The sequence below is a fragment of the Pygocentrus nattereri genome, chromosome 17 (genome assembly GCF_015220715.1).
Source record: "Pygocentrus nattereri isolate fPygNat1 chromosome 17, fPygNat1.pri, whole genome shotgun sequence".
NCBI classification, from domain to species: Eukaryota; Metazoa; Chordata; class Actinopteri; order Characiformes; family Serrasalmidae; genus Pygocentrus; species Pygocentrus nattereri.
The window spans coordinates 19,495,737-19,521,402 of NC_051227.1; the positions used below are offsets into that span (position 1 = coordinate 19,495,737).

At 39.1% G+C, this 25,666-nt stretch overlaps 2 protein-coding genes across 4 annotated transcripts in view; both read right to left on the reverse strand.

Annotated features, from left to right (window-relative positions):
• The window catches only part of gabbr1a (gamma-aminobutyric acid (GABA) B receptor, 1a), a 66,977-nt gene extending 50,631 nt beyond the window's left edge, over positions 1-16,346 (reverse strand). Inside the window, exons 1-6 of one of the 3 annotated variants that reach the window (XM_017707180.2) lie at positions 16,013-16,346; positions 12,675-12,761; positions 7,231-7,295; positions 6,957-7,095; positions 3,178-3,363; positions 1,829-1,846 (exon numbers count right to left, since the gene is read on the reverse strand). In XM_017707180.2, the coding sequence (XP_017562669.1) occupies positions 1,829-1,846; positions 3,178-3,363; positions 6,957-7,095; positions 7,231-7,295; positions 12,675-12,761; positions 16,013-16,232 (715 nt within the window). In that variant the 5' untranslated portion in view covers positions 16,233-16,346. Of the gene's footprint in view, positions 1-1,828; positions 1,847-3,177; positions 3,364-6,956; positions 7,096-7,230; positions 7,296-12,674; positions 12,762-15,655 lie in introns of those variants that run through there. The other 2 variants (XM_017707181.2, XM_037546465.1) reach the window with 2 other exon arrangements.
• A 2,261-nt stretch (positions 16,347-18,607) lies between these two features.
• sh3bp5la (SH3-binding domain protein 5-like, a) lies at positions 18,608-25,626 on the reverse strand. The gene is made up of 6 exons (XM_017707183.2): positions 25,351-25,626; positions 24,539-24,601; positions 24,065-24,193; positions 23,503-23,661; positions 22,982-23,155; positions 18,608-22,719 (listed from the first exon to the last, which is right to left on the reverse strand). The coding sequence occupies exons 1-6, from the start codon at positions 25,624-25,626 to the stop codon at positions 22,120-22,122; spliced, it is 1,401 nt and encodes a 466-aa protein (XP_017562672.1). The 3' UTR covers positions 18,608-22,119.
• Positions 25,627-25,666: the final 40 nt, after the last annotated feature.

Genomic DNA, 25,666 nt, shown 5'->3' on the forward strand with positions numbered 1-25,666 from the left:
TTTATCTGCCGACATAGAAATGATTCCAGTATCACTGTGCATTTCTATTTTTAAAATCTCTAACATAATATAGAAATATGCAAATACGTCTCTCAGACCTTATGTCACATGACAAGATGCTATAAAACAGAAAGTATTCGGTGATGTCATTTTTTAAAGTTTCCTGCAGCTTTAGAGTAAAACTTTAATGTACGGAAAAACCGACTGTTTAAGGCAAGTTAATGTGATTCAATTCAATTCAGCGAAATGTGAACATATTATGGTCACTCAGCACAAAATGATCACATAATGTAAAAGGCAGCTGACATTTTCAATGTATTTGAATTGAGAAATAATAAAAGGACAGCAATAATGGACTGAATATCCGAAGGGTTTCAAAATGCACTCTAGATCACTTTCAAGATATTTTTTTTATTTATCTGTTCTTGGGAGTGAGCTTTACACATACAGGAAAAATGCTATATTATATTATGCTCAGATATTTCTGGAAAGGTCCTTTCCTTAACCCTCAGCCCTCAGCAAGAAGTAAAGTCCTCACTGATGTTTCTGCAGTGCCATACGCTGAAGGTAAAGTGGACTCAGACAGTCCCTTAATGCAGAATTTCAGCAGGTTACAGCAGTTCTTTAGTGCCATGTTCCTGGCAGTTCAGTGATTATGATCAACAATCTGTGCGCTGCTTACTGCAGCATTAACAATTTAATGTGGCTTTTGTTAGGTTGGCCTTGCTGATCCTCAGATGAGAGGAAATGCGACACAGAACACACATATGCACGGAAACATAAATGCAATGCATACACATGAGTGCACACACACACACACACACACACACACACACACAAGCCAAGAGTTAATCTTCACCCTGCTGAGACTGCACTACAGTAAATACGCAGAGATCCCTGCCTGTGAGCTAATGGTGGGGTGAGCATGTGGGGTGTCGGGAAGGAAGAAAGGAGGAAGGAAAGAAAGAGGAGGGGAAACAGCAGGCAGAAGCACGGGATGGATAGATTTATAGATTGGTGGATGGATGGATGGTTGGATGGATGGATGGATGGATGAGTGGATGGGACAGATGGATGAGTGGATGGGACAGATGGATGAGTGGATGGGACAGATGGATGAATGGATGGATGGATGGATGAATAAATGGATGGATGGATGGATGGATAAAGTAGGAACCGGTCTAAAATAGCTTAATAGGTCTGGAGTATAAAATCTAAACAGATAGTTTCTGTTTACATCAGCAAGAACATCTTGACTGAGAAGAATAAACAAACAACAATAACGAAGCAAAGCCTTGTTGGTCCTAGAAACCCATTCTAAAAATTTCTAAGAATGAAGAAGAAGAAGAACAAACTTCTCAAATGTGCTTAAAAGTTAAATCAGCTTGGTCAAGGCTCCATCTCTACTTGCAGCCTTTTCTTTTCAGCATAAGCCTATTCTTGGTAAAGGACAGCCCTCTTGTGGCCAAATGAAGCATTACAATTATGGCCTAAGGCTTCACATTAAAATATATAAAATATGCCTCACTAAACTCAACTGACTCAGCTACTTGGCTAATTGACAGGGCCTTCACAAGCTCAACTCAGAGCATGAGACAAGGGAAAACGCTAATCTCTGCAGAACGGTGGCCCAGAAGGAATCCAATTTGATGTGACTGACTTTGACTTTAACATTTTATTTGAGTTACAGCAGCATCACAGCACTTGAAACACAAAAGTGCACAGCTCAAGATGGCATGTCAAAGGAATCGCCAGCAACAGGCCTGAATTTTGAGTAACAGATTTTTTTGTCTAAAATACCGATACATTTAAAAACACCAGGTCTTACCTGTGTAATTCCTGTCATCTGATGGCAAGCAGAAATAGAGAGCAAACAGAATTCAAGTTAAAGAACAGAAAGTAATAGATTATTAGAGTATTAGATTTCAGAGCATTGGAAAGGTCTTAATATTAGAGTATTAGAAATAATAGAGATAGAATGTTTGTGTTAGAAGCACCAGGTGTGGTTTGTATATTTAAGCCATACTAAAAGGATAAAAAGCAGACTGCTATCCCAACAAACCACAAAGCAAAGTGCCCAGAGCCTGTATATTAGCAATAATGATGAACAGTCACATTGGACTGGGATGGCAGAACTGTCGGTTTGAGTGAGTGTGATAGCCGCCCTGAGAAACTACCTGAACCATTAGCAAGTTTGCCCCTCGTCAGCTTCCATACTTTTTCAAACAAAACAAATTCCACCTCATGCGTGTACACGTAACAGCATGTGTGTACTCTGATCTGCCTGTTTATTAGGAACTTATACCATGCATCTACACTCACTGGCCATTTTATCAAGTACACCTACCATAAACAGTGGCCCCGAAAAGTATTTGGACATTTGTGCCATACTTAAAATGTATTAAGTTCATTGTGTAAGGAAACAAAATGTCAAATCAAGCGGCATTTATTTTTAAACAGACCACAGCAAGACTATAAGACTATAAGAGTGTTTGTGCCAAAGTTTTCTTTCAAAAGGCGACCGCACACTTTGAGCAGTTTCTTTGCCTTCAGCAAGTTAATGCCTTTGTACACTTCTGAGTTCAACATGACTTTAAGAAAAACATCCCCAGACTTCAATATTCCACCTCTTTGCTTTACAGTACTCTTAGTGCAGTCTGGCTGGAGTTCTGCTCCAGGCTTTCTCCACACAAAGAGTCTACCGTCAGCTAGATGTTGTGTTAAAAGTGCTTTTCTCTGAGACAATTGTTTCGTTGAACATTTTATGAAGTAACTTAAAGAACATTCTTAAGGTTTACAAATGGTTAAAGTTCCCATATACATTTGGAGCTACTGTAGGTGCACACTGTAGGTACACCATTACTGACTGTAGCTCATCTGTTGCTATGCACAACGATTTGTAACATACCAGTATCTGATGGGATCCCTAAACACCTCACTGCTGTGCAAGCTATATTTGGTTAATAGTGACTATTTTACACTGATTGGTGGGGTAGAGGAGTGCTGGTAAATTACGCGACATATGAGCTAAGTAATTATAAATCTACAAAGTGTAAGTGTAGGTGTTTCTGAAAAAACGGCTAATATAACTACAAAGTAAACTAGCAACTCAGTATGAATATGTGTGTGTGTGTGTGTGTGTGTGTGTGTGTGCGTATCATAATCGTGATAACTCACAAACACACAGTGGTTTTGGTGAGTCCCAGTTGCCAAGCTTGGTACAGTGGGAGATATTTCTGCCCTCCAGCAGGAATCCAGCATGACAGCTGTAATGCAGCACTGTGCCCTCTGCTGGAGGTCCAGGAGGCAGCACTGTCACTCTTCCATTCTCCAAAGACGTCCAGACACGTGGACACAGCAACACTGACAAGTAAAGAGATGCTTTTAGTACATCTGCTTTGTTCCTTGCTGTATATATATGCATCCAGCTGGCCCATTTGCTCATGGGCCTTTAGCATTAAAGGGAAATTCCTTTTTAAACTTACAGACTCTTTACAGCAGTGCTGACAGAAACCAGGGGATGCAATTTATACAACGCAAGTATAGTGTTTTTACTTCCTATCCAGAATGACCAGTGAATCTAAATGCGTCTTTTGAGTTTTTATATGTAATGCTGATAATGGCAAAATAGTGCTAAATCTGAAAAAAAACATTTTTGGGGGATTATTTTCAGACGTCTGGTTCCTATCACCAACACTGTGAACATTTCAGAGTCATTAGTTTTCTCAAAAAAGGAACATTTCACATCAAACCACTGAATGACTTTCTTTACACCTTAACCATTTAATTAAGCAGGCATTTTGAAAAACTGCTGGATTTGCAACATTAAGTACTCTTCCATTTTCTTTATGTTGCAAGATTTAATATAAAAATACTAGCTTGCTGATGATCAATCAGGGGCGGAGTCATGAAACGAGGGGGCTAAACCAAAACAAAACGCACATGGGCTAAACCAAAACATGAACACATGGACAGGACTGGGAGGGGCCAATCGTGACACACATAATATACTGGTATTGAGAAAAAAATCTGATATTAATTCAGATATTAATAGATTAATATTTGATTCCTAAATATTTAAATTATCACCAGATAAAATGACCTAAAACAAGTAAAAATGTATAGGAATAGATTAATTATCGTATAATATTCTTAAAATATTCTTCTGATTTTCCTCTTAGATTTAAGATGATTCCACTTGCTAAGATTTTATTTTTTGTCGTTTATATGGAAATTAAACTGCAAAAACTTCCTGTATTGAACTATTTTTGACTTGAAAACCAACACAGTTACTTATCTCTGGCTATTCAACCTACAGCACTTAGCCACGCCCACCCGCACTGAAGTTACAAGGAGTGTTTCAGCCTGATCTAGTTGTTGAATGAGGCACAATACAGGGCAGCAAATCAGAAAACACCTCATTTATATATATCAACCTGAAAGGCACAGTAACAAAGACAGCATGTGTAACTGTAAAAGGGATAAACAGGTTGGAAAATGGTCCTGTAAAAATGAATTGTGACTCTTCTTAGTACATAAAATACACATTCTAAGTGAACCCCAGGGAAAAACTCATACAGTATGTCACAATTATACACAATACCCAATAATAATGATAAATAAAAATAATCATGTAATAAGTCCAACGTATGTTTGGTTTAATATTGTATCTCAGAGGTCTAGGAATGTCCCAGGGTTTCCAGTCTTAGCAATGGAAATATTCATGACACATGGCTTTAAGGACCTACCAAATGAATCCACAAATCATATTATTAAATATTAATAAGTACTAAAATCCGAACCTTTGTTTCTCATCAAAACCAGCCATGAAATACAACCTACAAACTTCAAAGTGTTCCACTTTCACGGCACAAATCCCTGTTATATAACACCATATGAAAGATTCAGCCACAGCGTTTACCTTGCAGTAAAGCCTTCACTTTTTACAGCCATATTCACTCGTACTGGGGCATCTTCAGTTAACGGCTATGATTAAATGTGAAGCACCTGCAGGCCGAGTGTTTCAAACACTCAAAGAGCACCAGCACTCTTGATTCAAGGCCTTTGGGAAGTTCTGAAGCAATTTTGCTTGATTTTGGTTATCAGTTGCTATAGTAAAATCATTTCATTTACATGTTCATTTACAGCATTTAGCAGACGCTCTTATCCAGATCGACTCACAAAAAGTGCTTTGTTGGTTACAAATACTTTAGAGAGTTTTCATTAATTTCATAGGTCTCATTTTTGATTTCTGGTATATACTCTGATCTGATATATATATATATATATATATATATATATATATATATATATATATATATATATATATATATATATATTTTTTTTTTTTTTTTTTTTTTTTTTTTATATGTTTAACATTTATATGTTTCTGGACTATAACCATTTTATAATACTGTGAATACACAGGTAAGGTTACACTATCAAGTGTTAAAGAGACAGTACTCCTAATAAACACAGGCTAGAGAAATATCAGTTTAAGATATCTAAACCAGATAACTCAGATACTTAAATTTGAAATGCTTCTCCTTTTTCCCATTTTGGCTATGTTCCCACTACTAGACTGAATGTAATGACACAAACACGATTTTTAGCCTTAATGTAGAGGTTGGCAATATGATATTTGTGATGGATTACGCCACAACATATTTTATTGTGGATGTTACCAGTATTTAAAGAATACTGATCTACTCCACCTTTCATCACAAGGAGAGCATCGTTAGTCCTGTTTAATTGTACTTGAAACACATCAAAAATCACTCTATTCATAGCTGTTCATAATATTTTTAAATGTGGCACTACCGTTTCTGATTTTCTTTCAATTCCAACCTACCTAACCTCAGAAAAATTGCCTTTTTTGATGTAGTAAGTATTGCAATGTTCTATTTGTGCCATATTGCCCATCCCTACTTTAATGTGACACAGATTGGATGTTTTCAGAGCTGTGTGGACACAAATCTGATGCTTTCAAATCAGATCTAAGCTACTTTCTTGTGTGGTCCTAGATCAGATCCGGATCTGGAATGTGGCCATAATGACCTTTATGACAGTGTTCATGTCAGAAGTTATTTAAGTTTTCACTGCTAATGCACCATTTTTTCTCCTTGGTCTCACTGAGAGCTGTTCAGAGCGAATTATCATGACAAAGACTTGTTCTGCTGGCTACTTAGTTTGTTGTTTATGACGCACAAGCATCACATGATGTTCATGTGATGTTATTGATTAGAATGTGCTCATGCAGGTTGTTAGAGTTCACAGCTATGTCCATAGTATTGACAGATGTGGGTCACTTATTTACACAAATGTAAAGATCATATTAGAAACACTGGATTTGAGCAAAAAAATCGCAATTAAACAATGTTTATTATGTTAACATAGCCTTTCAAACCTCACTACCTGCCCTCCTCCTTGCTGTCCCTACCTCCTAACTCTCAATCCAGGCTCTCTGTATTGAGGGTCCAGGTTTCTAGGTTTAAGCAGAAGCTACCTAGAAGTTCACAGAGTTCTCTCTCATCCAAATGTCAAATAGTTTCTTCTCATACTATTACCATTATTTCAAAAATGTGGTCCGAACTCGCGAAGGTCATGCCAAACTCAAAGCGGGAATACCAACACAAATGTGGCCCTTTGCATAGTTAATGACTTTCATTGAATGAACTGAATGAGTCAGTCATTCCTCTTAAAGGACTTTAATTCTTTTCAATATCCAATTCATAACTAATACATCTAGCAAGCTAGCAAAGAAGGCACCCTATTTAAAGCTAACACTGCTCCCTATGGGGGCTTCTTTGAGGGTCACATCCTTTGGGCAGTTGTAGATGGGACTTTTTACTGAGTCAGAAATGCAGTCTATTCAACTCCAGAGTTAATGTTTCCTTTCACCTGACATCCTCAGGGAACCTGAGGTATCTGGTAATAAGTCACAGAGATGTGCTTACAGCATCGGCTATGATGGTCCATCTCAGTCCAGGTGCCGTTGGAGAGACACTTGCGCACCTTTGGGCCCACGATCACCCTGCTGCCCCGGCAGATGTACTCGATCTCATAGTCTACAGGCAAAATCTGTACACTGCGGATCTACAGTGACAGAGAGAGATGAGGGGGGAAAGCCAGAGATGATATATGAGATTCCTTTGTTATGTAATGATGTGCTCTCCAGGCTAATGCGGTAGTGTAGAGCTGTCAGTCTATAATGCACTGCACCAACCCTACCTGCTCCTGAGTCAGTCCTCTGTACCGAATCCCTCCATCTCTAGGGGGGCGAATTATTGCACATCCTGAAAGAGAGAGGAAGAATGTGGCCAAAGTGCACAGAAGCAAAATATTTACAGTTGAAATGTTTCACATTGGTTTTAGGTTAAAGACTAGAGCTGGTCCAGCCTAATTAAGCAATAGAACACAAGAGGACACAAATAACATCATGGCCATCACGGCTATTGAGTCACAGGCACAAGCCAAAGGCAAGGCTTTTTCAGTATTTCTGGCTAATTCTTGTTTATTTAGCTGGTCTGTAGTCACAGTTCAGAATTTGGTGTAGTCCTCCTGCTGTCACACTCTCCTTCAAAATGTGACAAAATGTGCTCAAGTTCTGTTTCAGTATATGGTAAAAACATTCTAATGGTTCACTGCAAAGTAAAGTGAGTTATTACTTTCTTGATTTGTATAGCACTTTTTGCAACTGATGTTACAAAGCAGCTTCACAGAATTCCAGTAAAGATCAAGTTTTAACACAAGTTTTAACCCCCAGGTGAGCAAGCCAGGGGCGACAGTGGCAAGGAAAAACTCCCTCAGAGCCGAGGAAGAAACCCTGGGAGGAACCAAGACTCACAAGGGTGTTGTGATTATTGACAAAAAACTTGCTTTATACTGCTACAGATACAGTTACTGGGGAAAAAGTGCTGTTGGCACAAATAACAGCATGTCTAGAGCACTTCTCAACCAGTCAGACTTGCTGTGGGAACTAACAGCTGAATAATACAATTTAACACATTTAACACAACCACCAACATCGCATGTGTTCACAAGCAGACTTCATCCAATGGAAGAGTCCCAGAGAAGGTGACAATCCACAGATTAAACTAGAGCTGGACTGTATGACAATATTTTTTGCTGTTGTGATGAATTAGGTCCCACTTTTCTGATCATATAGCGGATATCTTCAGCACTTAAAGAACACTTACTAATAGCATGTTTCCTTACAAAGGCAGATTAATTAGTCCATTTTAAAAGCACTAAATGCAGCACTACTTTGTCATATCTAACTTACCAGAAAAAAAATATTGTACATATTTTGCAACATGGAAATGTCTTGACAGTAGTCATAGCAACCAGGTAGCCATAATGCCCACCCGTGGATTCAACTGCATTTTTTTTCTTCCTTTAGTATGTCATACAGCATAATCAGTTTTCTGAACTATAGCAAAATGTAAATTACTAAAAATGATATGCAGGTTGTGCTTTTAACAACAACACATTTTTGTGTCTTTTTTAATACTGGTAAATTAAAATGTCTCACTATTCTAACATACTGCAACATATTTTTGCCACAATGTGTTTGTGTTTGTACCTTGCACAAATATGCACTTTCAGTGATTGGATCACACCCAAATTTCACTTGACCACACAAAAAGCCATGTGTAAACAACCCCAGGAAGTAATGTAATCAGGTTACGATCCAACCGCATTCGCAGGAAGTCAGAGACAGATTTTGAATACAGTTAACACAAGAGTAAACGGAGTGTGTTTTCCATATCAGTGCACATTTACATAAGGTGGAAATGCGTCTGCTGAGTGCCGGGTAGCAGGTGAAAGGAAAAGAAACACAAGATGGAGGGTAAACAAGCCTGGAGTGGAAATCAAAATCCTCAAACCAAGTGTCTTCTTGCTCTTTGGGCCAAAAAAAAGAATCCGAGCTTGTCAACTTATATTATGGGGGGCGGTAAATAGAAGTAAGGGAAACTACATAAGGGTTGATGTGCTTTTTACATGGGAAAGTAAAATCAGATCTAGTCACACCAGACGTGCGTCTTAATGAGACGTCTAAACGGAATCCAGCTAAACTACATTCAGACACGCTACAGAGGAAAACACACAACAAATTATGTACATCCTGCTTAGTGGTCACAATTAAGACATAGGTGAAAGAAAAACGACGTAAAATCACAGCGCAGAGAGAACTGTGTATGATCCTTCATAGGCGATAAATGGCTGTTTTCATTTGTAAGCCTATGTTTGGGAAAAAAAGCTGTTTAAGACTGGTGTGCCATACAAATGAGTCGACTCTTTGAGTTGGCTCTTTTAGGCAAACATGGGACTGTTCGATCATAGCCATTGCTTCACCTGCTCTTGCCCTTTTCTGCATCTTAAGATTTAATACTAATGGTAAAACCTGCTCAGATTATTCTCTGCTCAGATTGCTCTTGTGTTATTGTTTGCTTTCCGGTGTCAACCAGAGGAGGATGGGTTCCCCTTTTGAATCTTGGTTCCTCTCAAGGTTTCTTCCTCTTGCTCTTAGGGAGTTTTCCTTGCCACTGTCACCATTGGTTTGCTCATGGGAGCTTTAACCTGGGTTTTTCTCTAAAGCTGCTTTGTGACAACGCCTGTTGTAAAAAAATAAACTTTGACTTGATGTCATTTGACGTGGAAGCTGAACTGCTGTTTTATTTTTTTCCTTTTAAAGTTCACACAATATGACACTACAGGTCATGGGATCTTCCTCCTCTGACTCATTCAGTATAACAAAGTCAAATCTGGCAAGAACGGTGAGATGCTTTTTTGCTCTTTGCACTTTCACATTTATTTAAAAAGTTATTTATAACCAATATACCACAAAAAAAATATTCTGTTAATTACCTAATTTATAGTTCGACTAAGGTTTGCTCGAAAATTTTTATGAGAGATGATGTTGCTAACTTGGCTACTTTGGAAAAACAAAAGCTGGCAACTACTGAATAATGAGCCATTCGGGAGCTGATAGAGCCTGCTCTTATTAGTGAGCTGAGCCAGTTAATCTGACTCACTGTAAAGAACCGGAAAGCTCTGATCTGAAAGGTCTGATCACAATGCATTCTTGGCTGGTTTGTGATAAATGCAGCTACATCCAAAGACATTCCAGTCACAAACATGGTTACACTTGTTTTGCATATATGAACGACGTCCACATATGCGACACTTTTAACGGCAGGTGTAAAACAGGGCCTCATCGTGATCTGATGAAGGATGCATATCCCCGTATCCCATCTGTAGTTTGAATGCTAATGTGTCCAGACGCATTCCCAGCAACAACATCTTAATCATTACAGCAGACTTTTTTTTGGGGCTTTATCTCTCATTTGTTTCTAAATTGTGCTAGCAAACAATATGATCTCAATATTTCTAACAGCTGTATATTTACACACAAGGAACTGCGGGTCAATTGTGTTTGACTATAATCACAGCAATAAATCATCATATCATGATAATATAAATGTCATGATAAATGTGGGCCATACCCTTCATTTGAGACACATTTGAGACACATGTAAATGCCAGGTGTAAGGGGTTATGTGCCTTGTTGCCTAGTTGTGATCAGATCACTAAAGACACAAATTAATTCCAGAGCTGCAGCGACTAAACGACATTATCATTATGTTGATCATAAAAACTGTTGGCAACAAATCTAGTTATTAATTAGTTGGCCTAATAACATGTACAGCAGGTGACTGAACAAGGGAAATACAGGTAGCAGGATACAGGCTCTTGCACAAACCAAAAAAATAAATAAATAAATTCTATGAAAACAGTTCACTTGAACGTCACTGAAAAAGATGCTTTCTTGTACAATATGTCAGATAGTTCAGCAGGCGCGAGTAAGATATATTGTGCATGCACAGCTGAAACATAGTCAAAAGTAAAGACATCGCATTACTGCATTACTATCTGCTACTACCAGCCAATTTTTGGTTCAGCAGAGAGAATAAGTAGTGCTGGCTGAACTGACAAGCTGCATTTTGAAACTTTTGGTCTAAACCACTCAGATAACTCAGTGGTTATCTAGGCTGCTTGAACAATAACGCACTCAGATTAGCTGATATTTTTTTCTCCAGGTTTCAGCCTCCATCCACACAAATACAGAGCTTTTTTCACTGAGATTTTTAAAAACTTTATTATCAGTAAAAACTAATATTTAAACACACTGACATCACATGCATGGTTACTGCAGTTTTACATGTGATGAGCTGCTGTAGGTCTCTGTATCTGACAGACTGAAAACAGGACTGTCAGTTTCGGATCTGACATCAGATTACATTATATTGTGTCATTGACCAAGCAGAGTTAGTTTCATTCATTTTTGCTTTATCATTACAGAAGAAATACAGATCAGCAGCTTCTCTGAGACATAACAAATGTTTGTGTTGCTCCTTTACTGTTTCTGCCTCTTCCAAAAACAGTTTAAAGGAGCAATGCAGAATATCTGTTGCTGTGCACTGCATGAAAGCCCTATTTAAGAAAGTATGAATTAGAAAATAGGGTAGATGTTTTATGCTTTTTCATAAAGAAAGAATAATTATTTTTAATTTGTTGAATAAAATGTTATTGCCAGAATATCTGCAGGTTTTCAGTTCCCAACTAACTAAGTAATCAAAGTCATGAAGGCCCAACTAATTAATTATAAAAACAGTCATCGGTCGGAGCCCTAGTTAATATCAAGTGTTAATAGAACCGAGGATGATGTGTTAGGAGCACTCTAATAAGCCTGTAATAGTGGTTCACAAAAACTAACAGAGCCAATTGCCTAACTGCCTAATAGGCAGGTACTTTAAATGTGTTGTTCATGAGTTAGTTAAGCAATTCATTTGTCATATGGTCAATTCCATCAGGGCAGAAATATTTTCAGCAGAAAATTAATTTACACAATTTCTCTTTACCCTAAATGCAGTCGGTCAACCCAGATGTGTTCTGTGTCTGACGTTTTGCACTGGAGCTGTGAGGCTAATGATTTATATTCCATCAATTAACATTGCGCAAACAGCACGCCCAGATCATCACGCGCTATCCTCAAACTGCACTTGCTTAAAATGGCTTAAATAAAACTGTGCACAGCTACTTGCACGTTTGTCCATTTTTATACATAAGACCATGTCAGACAGTGCTGGAAACCACACAGGCAAATCCAGTGTCTTACCTCCCACTAACATTGTAGAGTAATCATTTAGTTCACTTATTCCCAGAATCACTCCTGTTCTCCATCTACTCATCCTCTGTCAACACAGACTGCATGTTGAGTCATGAGTTTTCCATTTCATTCATTTATAATAGGTAAAACCCTCGGGTTCGTCTTAAATGTAGATTCTTCTCTACACATATAATTAACATGCGAAGCTGCTGTTGTGCTTAAATATTAGTGCTGTGTTGACATGCAAAACTGTAATGCTCTATCACAACTAAACTCATCTTTTAGCCCTAAAGGTCACCATGTTCTCATCAATAAGCTACACAGTGTAGGCTCTGTATAGATGCCTAGAATAAAATGAGCTAGAACTTTCACAGAACGTCTATGGCCGACCACTTTGCATGTCAGGAAGAGGATACTGTTAAACATCTCTCTGTGGTATTGCATCACAACTCACATCTCTCTCTCTCTCTCTCACACACACACACACACACACACACATTACCTCCGGTTGTTGAATTATGTATGGACGCGATAAGAGTGGGAAGCATGTTGAAAATTACAAGAAACAACAGCTGCGCCATTTCTGCATCTAATAAAGGATGAGAGAGAAGAGACCAGGTTAAAAATAACAATCACAGTCCATTTGAATATTTCAACATTCATAGTTGCTAATTACAGTGAGATGGTGGGGCTGTCATAAATATTCAAATAAACATGGCTTTAAAAAATGATTGATGAAAATGTATATACTTAATAACTCGGCATTGATTAATTGGCAACTAGCTGGCAACAGTGATGGTAATACATCTACTGGTTATTCTTACAATAATAAACAGAGCCTGATATGCACTGATTTATATGCCCTTTTTTTGCCACATGGGGTATAAACAATTTCCTCCTGGGATCAATAAAGGAATCTGAATCTGAATCTAAACATGGACTCTGAACAGCCACTTCATTAAGTACACCTCCATGTTTCTACACTCACTGTCTATTTTATCAGCCTCACTTACCAAATAGGTGAACTCCATAGTTCTACAATAGACTGCAGCCCAGTTAGGCACCTTTCACTCTGTTCTGAACGGACAGGACCTCATAGAACCACCACACAATACCTCCTCGGTGGGGGTCGTGACCATTAAAGAACAGAGTAAAAGGGGGCTAACAAATGATTTTTCCATGAAAACAGATGGACTGCAGTCTGTAATGACTACAAGGTGCCTATTTGGTATATATCGCTATATCCCTGCTGTCTGAAGAAAACCTTGTATCTCCATTTTTGTCATTTTTCAATTTTTGACATAATTTGAAAACACCTGCTTCTCTTTACATTGTGTGTAAATGTCATGAAGAATGAACCAGAAGAAATGGCTCAATATGACATGGAAAAAAATCTGGTTCCATTGACTTCCATTAAAACTAAGGTTAGTTTTTTCCTTCTCCTGTAACCATTTTGGAGATACAAGGCTTTGTTCTGACAGCAGAATACATAAATAAATATATATATATATAAATGCCATCAATTATTGTTCTATTATTGTTAACACTGCTGACATTGCTGCTGACCAAAATAAAACATGTAATCATCACTATATCTGTTGTAAACATGCTCAGAGTCACCCTACAGCAGCGCCACAGCATGTTTATAGTGAGATTTTCCAGTTTAATGACTACAAAAACTCTCTTTTAGTGACACATCTCAGAGCTGGCAGGACGTTTTGAAATACTGCAGTAGCAGTAGAGTGAATTTTTAGGGAAGACATTTTTCAGTGGCTGGGCTAGCAGTCAGGATTGGTTGAGAGCAAAGGGATTTGCTGCATGAAGTGCTTGCATAATGCATGCTGGGTATTGTAGTGAGTGCAAACAGATGGATGAAAACCTAAAAATAACATATAATCGTACATTTGATGAAACTGATGAGACTTGGGTAAAGCTGTGGTGAAAAATAATGCATAATACAGCACATGACATATTCAGCTTTAGGCAAGGAATGCCCCTTTAAATTCATTTATATTTTTGGCCTTTTAGAACTCTGATTAATATTCCAAATATTTGGTAGATCGCCCAACAATTCATATAATTAATGGTGACAGCAATAATCTACAGCATGGAGTTTCACATCAAAACCACATAGAGATTATAGTCTTGTTGACATCACATACAGAATCTGGCTGTGTCAGTCATCTCTAACCTATTACTTCCATGCACTACTTTCACTCCTGTGATGTTCAGCATAAAGTAAAGATTTCATGAGCATTCTCTTTTATACTTTAATGAAGAGGAAGAGAGAGAGAGAGAGAGAGAGAGAGAGAGAGAGAGAGAGAGAGAGAGAGAGAGAGAGAGAGAGAATGGAGAGAGTGAGGAGGGGTGGCAGACAGAGAAAGTGAGACACATAAAAAGACAGGCAGACGCAAAGGTCTTATCATTTCTTGTGTCCTTAGATCTAAATGTTTGTTGTGTCTGCTTGGATTGAGGGAAAGAGAGAGAGAGAGAGAGAGAGAGAGAGAGAGAGAGAGAGAGAGAGAGAGAGAGAGAGAGAGAGAGAGAGAGAGAGAGAGAGAGAGAGAGAGAGAGAGAGAGAGAGAGAATGTGTGAGACTATGTGTGAGAGAAAATGAGAGAGAGATAGAGAGAGAGAGAGAGAGAGAGAGAGATTAGGGATATTAGTGCACTCCAGGCTCGCAGTAGGTGACACTCACATTGAGATGAGGATCAGAGGAGAGACTGATTAAAGTTTAAAAACCTCATTCAGAGTCTTCATGTCCACAACAATGAAGCTCTGTGGGAGAGCAGCTGTCCTCAGAGCGCTAACGCCACCCCGTTATTAACACTGCTCTCATGAACAGTGTGAGACACTCGCTCTCATCTGTAAGCCACCTTGTAAGTGCCTTGTAAACAGATTTCCAGCTGTGATTTAATGTGCTGTCCAGACACATCAGTGAAGCAATGAAGCCAAAGCAACAGAGGCTCCCTTGATATTTGTTGTTATAATGGCATTGTTATTATTATTATAATAATTATTATTATTAACAGTAGTAGTAGCAGTATGGTTGATTGTTATAGCACCTTCTTACATATAATGTAGCTCAAGGTGCTTCACTGGGGATTAAAACACAAAAATAATAGAATATATTTTTAAAAATTAGAAACTATTTAAAAAGCGACTAGAAGACAATCTAAAATAGTACAAAAAATAAGAAACATCAGAAACAGTATGAATAAAATACTGGATAAAAGAATTATTTAAATATTCAAGTTAAGTGCAAAGATTTTATAAAAACAGCACAAATAATAATTAAGAAATAAAGTGAGCTTGATGTGTTGCACTGTGGGTAAAAAAAAAACTAAAATACTATAATAAAAAATATAAAATCACACGAACATGAGGAGAAAATAACCACCAATGACATAAAAAACAAACATATATAATAAATAATAAATATAATAATGATAATAATAATAAAGTGACGGGCCTTTCAGGCACCTGAGGAGTTTGTGTGTGGTTCGAATCTCAGCTGTCACAGGCGTCTAAATCACTGCTAAGCCTGCGCTTATTCAACCAAGTCCCGTCATGCATCTTCATCCGGAGCTGATCCGCACCTGCTGGCTGACCGGAGCGAAGTCCGAGCGTTAAGGTCAGCGCAGGTCAATCTGAACCGAATAACACCTGAAATGTGTAGCAAACGCTCCTCAGTCCGCGCTGCTGATTCAAAACGAGCTAAAGTCCAGCAGGAGGTCCAGCAGGAGGAGCAGCAGGAGGAGCAGCAGGAGACGGGACGGTGAAGCTGAAAGGATTAAAGACAAACTCGCCTCGCAAACAGCAACAAACTGGTTTACTCACAGAGGGGCGAGAGGAAGGGCCCGAGGGGGCGACGTCCTTCACCAGCCACTTCGGGGGGTGGTGGGGAGGGGGGCAAATAAATAACGTCCGTGTGGTGGCTCTTCACATCATCATAATCACTCCTCCTCCTCCTTCTCCTCCTCCTCCTCCTGTTCTTGACTGCTCTGGTCAGCGCAGGGAGTCCAGCGGAGCGGCACAGACGGGCATCTGACCGGCTCATTCACGGCGGCTTTGGCTAAAAACACGAACCAAATCCATCCGATGACCGAGCGTTACGAGCGACATGCAAACACACAGCCCGTACTCCACATCGCTCCTCCTCCTTCCTCCTCTTCCTCCCTCTCCCTCTCTCCGGCGGTGACGTCACGCGAGGAAACGTAGCGTACGTTGCTATCCTCTCAATAAATAAATAAATAAATAAATAAATATACAAACAGGAGAAAATAGCGTGTTTTCTCTCCTAAATGTGGAGCTGTGTGTTTGTTTAAGTGGTCTTAATAAGCAGGACCGGGGGGGTAAATATCGTATATCATGTTTTTTTCCGTACTCTTTTTTTTTCTTTTCCCTTCACTTCTCTCCGCCCCTTCCTTCTTCTCTACCATATACCCCACCTCCCCGACCCCCCACCCCCTCCTCCCGCCCCGGCCCCTCCGTCTTATGCACTTCGTCTATTTATACATGGCTGCTGAATAATTGAGGGTAGCAGAAGATTCTGCGTTTGGCGATGAGGTGCCGCGGTCTCCTCGCTGTGCGGTGTTTCACTCCGGCCGCCTCAGTAGGCTGAACATGCACACTCAACAAGGACGGTTCTTCATGGAACTCATGGTTCCACATAGAACCATTTCCTGCTTACCTCGCTCTCTGCATGGTGAAATGGATCTTCAGACTGAGGTGGGGGGGTTGTATTTGGTTCTACACAGCACCAAAAATAAAGGGTTCTGCCATTGTTAGAAGCTTGACGTCGTAGTTTTAGGTGCCATATAGAAGCATTTGCTAAAAGGTTCTATAGAGAACCATGCAACACATTTTCCATCAGCCTTAAGAACTATTTCACCACGCAAAGAACCGTTTAAGCATGAAATGGTTCTGTGCAGAGCTGCTTAATAGAATCACTGTCTTCACTAAAGAACCCTTGAAGAACCGTCTTTTTGAAGGGCCTAGGCTAAACATGGGGACAAGTTTAGGGTCATAGAGCAGTTCACCCTTACAAAACAAATTAGTTATACACTTGGATATTACTATATATTACTATCACTACTATATATTACTATATAACTATATAGTAATGCACTCCTGTTGCGCTGCAGACTTCTACATGAATCTATAAGGTTGCTGCCACCTATAATATCCTCGCAGTAGTGTTACATTAAATCTGAAAACCGTGTAAAAAATAAGTAAAAATTTGAGAAAAATCGAAATTGTCAGGCAACGTGAGACATAGTGATAATATTAGCGACGGATGTTTTGAATAAATAAGCTTTATTCTTAATGGTACTAACAAGTAGCCTCTATTAACCGAAAGAATAGTACTCTTCACACGGTTAGATGGGCCTTAGCTTGTCTGGGAACTTGGACACCAGAGTGCCCTTTTAACAAAGAGGCCTCTAGACGTTTGTCTAATGCAGCTGTGTGAGAATGAAGAAGCTGTTCCTGAGATGATGAGATCAGTCAAAAGCTAATGCCCTTGGGAGAGTGGAACACCCTCTGAGAAATATACAGCTGAGATATTTGTATCTCATATCATGTATGTTTGGAAACAAGGGTTCCCCAGGAAAAGTGTAAGGTTTGGAAATGATGGGAACTAAGATGGTATGGAATTTTATAGAAAGGGAGGGGTGATTGCTTCATAAAGACATGGATGAGCGAGTTTGGTGTGGAAGAACTTGATTGGCCTGCACAGAGTCCGGACCTCAAAGTCCTAATAGAACACCTTTGGGATGAATTAGAGCGGAGACTGTGACATCAGCGTCTGACCTCACAAACGCGCTTCTGAAAGAATGTTCAAAAATTCCCATAAACACACTCCTAACCCTTGTGGAAAGCGTTCCCAGAAGAGTTGAAGCTGTTATAGCTGCAAAGGGTGGGCCGACATCATATTAAACCCTATGGATTAAGAATGGGATATCACTCAAGTTCACATGCATATGAAGGCAGATGAGCAAATACTTTTGGAAGTATAGTGTATGAGTAAGTTTCTGTAAATACATTTTTCTGTACTTTCCCACTCTAGAACCCATCCACTATCTACGCATGGGCTTTTTGCTTTAATTATACAGTGATGGATGTGGCACCAAAGATAACATGCAGTCGTATGTTATTTTCACCTGGAAAATCAAAGCATGTAATATGAACCTCATATGTAAAATAAACCTTTGCAAATGACTATCACAGTTTGAGAAACGGAACAAATTGGTTATGATGTTTGAACTGATCAGGGTCATCAGCTTCACCCTAAATACAAATTCAGCTTCGCCTGAAGTAAAACAAATATGCAAATATCTGTGCAGATCATTTGACAAGCAAATAGAAAGTGAGAAAGCTACCATTCAGCTAAGGCTTGAAACTCACCCTCATAGAGATGGAAAAAAGTGCCAATTTACACAGCCAAGTAATTTATTGTTCCATCAAACACTGCATAAGCAACCTTCATGCACATCTTCATAAAGAACAATCCTTCAACTCTGTCACAGAAGTGGCAATCAAAATGAAACGCATAGACAATTTGTTCAAAATAAGCAGGGAAAACATTTCAAAACAAGGACAAATATCTAGCATATACAGAAAGGAGAATCAATTCGAAAATATACTATAAGAATCTTAAACAATCACAGCATGAAAATTGCATTGTAAACACTCAGATGATTCATAACATCACTGAAAATATCACAGTATACAAATATAAACAGAACAAAGATTCTGTTTCTACAAATCTAATCTTCAGGCGAAGAAACAATACAGCGAAATCAGTTCCTCAGAACAAAAAAAAGAAGCAGTCATTATTGAACACAATTACTAAACCAATTCGTAAAAGCTTAAGTGAATGTAAAGATGCAAGCAAAACAACTGCTTACAGCCTAATGTGAAGCACGTTCTGTGGTTCCTCACTAACTGTCATTTAAAACATGCTGAATTCCAGTTTGCAGCGTAGGTCCTTTACATTATTCAACTAATTTAAACAAACTATATAGGTTAATAATAATAATAAGAAGAATCTAATAGTCAGTGGTTAGGATATCATCTACAGTCTACAATCAGACACAGCAAAATCAGAGTCATTTAAGGCAGACATCATTTATAAGGATGGTAATGGCAGAATTGGACATGAGTTCAGGAACCAGGAAACACAAGCAATGACCACTGATCACATTAATCATTACCTTTCTATGTGTCAGTGTTTGTAGAAGGTTTATTTCGGACAGTGTTTAAAAGCCTGTGTATGTATGCTTGTGAATGGCATGCCCTCATTCCTATCCAGAAAAAAACATGGAACGTGCTATGCTGCATGAACTGAATTCTTAAAAAGGTACAGTAGTGCTTGTAAACCTGTTTTAATATTGTCAGTGAAAACAAGCCTGCTTGAATAGCCATCTTGTCAGAATTAGAGTATAAAAAAGGGTGAACAAAAGAAGAACATCAGCAAAATATGATTATAATAAATGCACCTTTGCTTTTAAAACTTGGAATGCTGTTTTCCTTGGAATGCTGTTATATACACACACCTTTCAAACAGCTATAAAACTTGCTTAGACAGTTTTCAAATGGCAAAGATAACAGATATCCGCTTCACACAACCCATGACGCAGTTCGTCTGGGCTAAGGAGGTGTAAATTGGGTTTAGTAGCAGCTAATTACTGGTTTTTAGCAGCTATGTCACATAAGTGTCCGCCTACCCTGGTCAATGTGTTTCAATTAGCAATCATAATTATCTTTTTACAGTTTTTCCATTTTTGGAACATGACGATTTGCATGCTGGCATATTAAAGTTATACCTAATTACATGTATTGTATATTTACCGGCCACTTCTTTGCAGCTCATCTATTGATTCACACACTGTGTTAATAATCCTGTAGCCCTTCATAAGTGGTCAGCGTCTGGCCACTGAGCTTGTCTTGGCTAGATGTTTTTGGGGCTTGGACCACTCTGATTTTAGCAGTGACACATAACAGTGACATACATAAAGACCCTATGCACTCATACCAACGCCACATATACCACCATACTGCTACCAGGCTAGTTTAACTGCTAGATAAAGAGTGGTCTGGGGTGGTCCCTATGCTGGTCCCTTTCCATTAATAAACAGAGCAGAGGGGAATGGATTGTGCAGCAACAGATGGGCTGAAGTATTTAAGTGGATATCTACAAATATCTACTGTACGGTAGGTGTTTCTGTTATAAAGGCCAATTAATGTATGTCCAAGGTAACTGCAGCTGATGAACCAGAGACTAAGTGTATATATGCACACATATATCCATATATAGAAAGTATATACAGAACTACACTATAAATGCCATCAGAAATAGTAACATGCAAATTGTTTTTGATTGCTATTTAAGACCATTCAAAATCAGTCAGTTTGTAATAATTTTGTCTACCTCCTGTATGTTCTCTGTCAGCATGTATGTAGAGATGTGTGTGTGCACGTGCATGTACACACATACACACATATACACATATAAAAACAAAAATGGCGCATGTCAAAAAGGCAACAAGGTAAGCACTGCTTTAGTCATTAAATACAACTTCAGGTGAAAGAAAGTGTGTCAAATAAAATTGTCAGAAGATCACAGGCAGGTTCATTATTCTGGTTTTGTTTAAGCAAATCACTTTAGAGCCACATCTACAGGATGCGGTCATTCATCCCGAACATTTACTCTGATGATTAGGTCTGCATTCTGTATTTTGAAAATAACCAGAATAGTGTTTTAACCATTATAATTAAAGATTCCACACACGGTCAGAAATAAAGGTACTATGCAGGTACATTTTTCATTCATCCAGGTATAAACAATGTAAATATAGCCTCAAACGTACAACTACGGTTTTAAGGCCCAACCGTGTTCCTTACATATGTCAGTAAAAAAAGTAAAAAGCATGGAGACAAGATAGGATATATGAAGTAAATAAACTTAAAAAATACAATGACTATATTTTATGGTACAATTATTCTCCCTAACTCAACACGCTGAAGGTGTAACGACCCCAGTGAGAGTTTAGTACCTTTTTTCCTGTACATGATACCTTTGGTCAGCCAGTATACATTAAAGCTCAATTTTACACTAATTAGTGCATTTAACCAACCTCCAGCACTATTTCCCCATCAGATACCAGCTAGTCCACCCACTGTGCATTCCAGACTGGTCAAAATGTGGTAATGCATTTTGTTACAAACAAACACACACACCAAAATTATCACCCAGCCTCAGTGCATTAATTCACACATTCTGCTGTTACTACGAACAGCAAAGATAAACTCTGGTAGCAGAGTTCTTCTGCCAACACGAAAATTCTGAATAATCTGGGGAAAAGATGTGTTTGAAACTGCATTAAAATTACTTCCAAAGTTTATTATACTCTATTCCAATTCTTTAGACTTGGGCTGGGTTAATCCCAAACCCTATTTACAATTACACCAACTGCAATAATCACAATTATCTACAAAAACTCAAGCTAATCTATCTAATCTGATTCTTAAAAATGTATTCTGTACCTGCCTCATATTCTCCCAGATGTGGAAAAGTGACACAGGTAAATAATATTGCTCAAATCTCAAAACAAATATGAGAAACTGATTATCTAAAATGTAAATTACTGCTTGAATAGCCATACTGGGATTTGTGCTGTTTATTTAGGGACATTTCGGGGGCAGGGGGCTGGTTTTCTGGACACAAAGCCTAAACTGGACTAAACGTCTTTTAAAATCAGACTAAAAAGTCTTCCACTGTAGTCTTGTGACAAGACACTGCTATACTATATTACTCAACACAAACCCAAACATTGGGATCAGAGTCTGGGATGAATGACATTATGCTGCATATGTGACAAAGCACTTTATTCAAAAGTACTGAACCTACCCTTCCAGCTCAGCACAGGAGAGATCATCCACACTCACAAACTCACACTCCTCTGGTGCTGTTTGAGGAATTGCTCCTGCTTCTCCTTCCCTGAAATGTCCAGCTGTTTGTTCATTTTGTGCTTCAAGCCTCCTTTCTCTTCATCCTTCTCTTTCCCCTTCTCCTCCTCTTCTCCTGAGAGACTGACAGTGTCGCTCATCTGGCCCAGGTGCTCTACAGAGTCACACTTTTCCAAGTCAGACGCAATGGTTTTAAAACTGATTACGGAGACAGAGTCAGAACCAGCTACCTCTCCACTAGTCATTTTCTCTTTATCTCTCTCCCACCAGCCAGACTCTCTATGTCTCTCCACCCACTCCATGGTCTTAGTCACACCTCCCTGGCCATCCACCCAATCATTTGACTTGGTTTGGACTTCATAGAGTCCATCTTCCGCCCTTGTACTGACTGCCTCTGCTCCTACGGGAGGACTCCGCGCATCAAAGGCTTTTCTAGATCCCTCTTCTGAATGGTCCTCTCCTCTCTGGGCGTGGATCTCCTCGCTGATTTTTTCCAGGCGGCGGAGAGTGATCGAGTAGCGTTTCTTTACCTCAGTCACACGCTCTTCTAACTGATTTACCTTCAGTTTGTGCTCCTGAAAACATTAAGGCCAAATATGAAGGGTAACAGGCTAAATGATTACCAGGGAGTCATAACAAGGCATTAACTTCCCTAAATCATGGAAACACAAGGATTTATTACGGTAAGGAAACTACTTTGAGCAGAAAGTGAGATTAATAAGAATTTTGGGGACTACAATAAAAATATACACCTTCGTTTGCTGTCTCATTATATCACATGGCACAGTGCTTGACTAGATCTGTGCAAAAACTAAAGCAATGTGAAATCAAACTGACCTCCAGTATGTTGTTGAACTGAGCCTTGAGCTCAAAATAAGGTTTAGACTTGACAATGGCCCTCTTGAGAGATTTCTGAAGGGTTTGCACTCGAGCCTCAGCTGCTTGACACAGCTGAGTGACACGCATGTGCTCTCGTTCACTCCGCAGTCGCTCCTCTTCTGCCTCATTCACCTGGCGAAGACAAAAACAGTCAAGCATCATCTCTCTCTAACAATAAAGTACTGTATTTGAAAATGATACAAAGGCAACACAGACTTTTCGGGTACAGTTCAGCATGAAAGACCTAGAATATTCCTCAAATAGCCACTAATATATTCCCTTCCACAATCTATTTAATGACCTCTTTTTTAAAAAAGGGTCTAGTCAAAGATTGCCTTGAAATCAAATTTTATGATATAGCAGTGAAGGACATGTGATAACTAAGCAGCCACTAATAAAAAAAGGTCCAAGGTCAAGACTGCAGCATGCAAGCTGTGGACTTTGGACAAAAACGTAGTGTAGTTTTATAAGGCAGATACCCTTGCTGTGGCATGATTGAGCATCTCTTGCCAGGTTTGATCCAGAGTCCTGTCTGCTGCAAGGCCCTGCTCAGCTACATACACCATCTCTCGTGCAGCAGTGTGCATAGAAACAGCCCTCTCGTAGCTAAGCGCTGCCTTCTGGGTCTCCTGCTGGGCCTAAAAGGTGCATAACAAAAACACAAAGCATAAAGAGGCAAGGCCAGCCAGGAGCTGGTTCTAAGATAAGATCAAATAAGATAAGATCATCCTTTATTAGTCCCACAGCGGGGAAATTCACAGTATTACAGCAGCAGCAGGGTAATAGAAGTAAGGCACTCAGTAATAGAAACGGGAAACAGTATAAACATTATCTATCCATCCATCCATCCATCCATCCATCCATTTTCTAAGCCGCTTCTCCGTCAGGGTAGTATAAACATTATAAATAATAAAAATTCTACATAAATAAATGATAAATCAAGATGTTTATCTTCCATATCATTTACTGTTACTCTGAAATGTGTTTATTTTATGGCTTGTCCTTATACTTTTTTTCATAAAACTTTAAAAGTTTAAGTACCTCTTTAGCTAATCTCCGGGCCTCATAGTACGGCCTCGCTTTCTCAATGCAGGTGCCCAGTTGAGAACTTTGTGCATTAAGCTTCCTGGCTGAATCAGTAAGAATCCTCCTGTAGCTCGACCTTGATTCCTATTTAAAAAAAACAAAAAAAAAACAGACATAATTGAAGTCTTCCAATGTTTTGAATGAGGACTTTTTGGCCCATATCTGAGCCACATCAGACTTCAGAGATTTGGCACTAAAAACAACATGATGTGTCACTAACTTCAAGTAAAACAAACACAGAGATAGGAAAAACATTAGATTCTTACAATATGATACTAAATTCTAACAGTATTGAAAGCATTGTATTCATAAAACTAATAGTGCAGTTACCAGCATTTTTCAAAACACAACATGTACTTATTACATTTTTATAACACTTGATACCTCTCAAACTGATACAAGGCCATGCAACCTGCTGTATTCACTTACATCTAGCTGTAGTTCAAGTTGATTTATCTCTTCGCTGGCTTCATTCAGGTGCTCTAGTTCCTCCTGCAAGGAGCAAAAGAGTGTCAGTCACCTACCTTGATAGTTAACCTATAATTCATGAATAGTATATAATCTTATTTGGACATGATGGTTGATGATCAGCAAGCTAGTACTGGTCAAATTATATACTAGCATTGAACTACACTACCGCTGGGATAGGTAGGCTCCAGCACCCCCCGCGACCCTGAGGGAGAAGCAGCTTAGAAAATGTGTGTGTATGTGTGTGTGTACTACACTTTATGTCCAAACGTTTGCCTTCACCTGTTCATCCAGCATTTCTTCCAAAATGTATGCCCCTCTGCTGCAGTAACAACCTCTACACTTCTGAGGAGCCTTTAAACTAGATGTTGTAACATTGCAGTGAGCAGTGATTGCATTCAACCACATGAGCATTTGTGAGGTCAGGTACTGATGTTGGATGATTAGTACTGAATCACAGTCCAACTCATCCTAAAGGTATTCGATGCATCACTCCAGAGAACACCGCAGTTGAACGTGTCAACAATAGGTTCACCTTAAAGCAGCTGAATTCACAGAATTCATTGAGAAGGGGTTATCGGTATACTTACGGGTATATAACTATAACAACAACGACGGTATCTCTCTCATATGTAACGTTACCTCTATAAATGTAAGCTACATTCTCTCAGTTGGACATTGTCGTGATCATAAGGGCATCTGTCAAATAAACTAGCTAACCTAAGGCTCCCGTGTGGCTGTTAGTTAACTGGTTGAGTTAATGTAACGTTTACCTGTATTCGAGGGTCCAGCTCTTCATCAGCTGGTTTTCTATGGACCCCTTTCTCTGCTCCCTCTTCTTGTTGTTCTAGTTCTTCGTCACACGTCTCATTGCCTCCCGTTTTCGCAGACTCGCCGTCGACGTCTCTGTCTTTACATTCAAAAACGCCATTTTTCGAAACTTCAACGAGAAGTGTTTCTTCCCGATTTCCCACCTTCGTCTCCAGCGATAGAGAACCGGCCGGACTCTCCCGCAAGCCCGTCCGTTGCGAGTCCATACAGGCTGCCATGGAAAGAAAGATAGCTAAGCTACCTGCTGGCTGTCCGCGC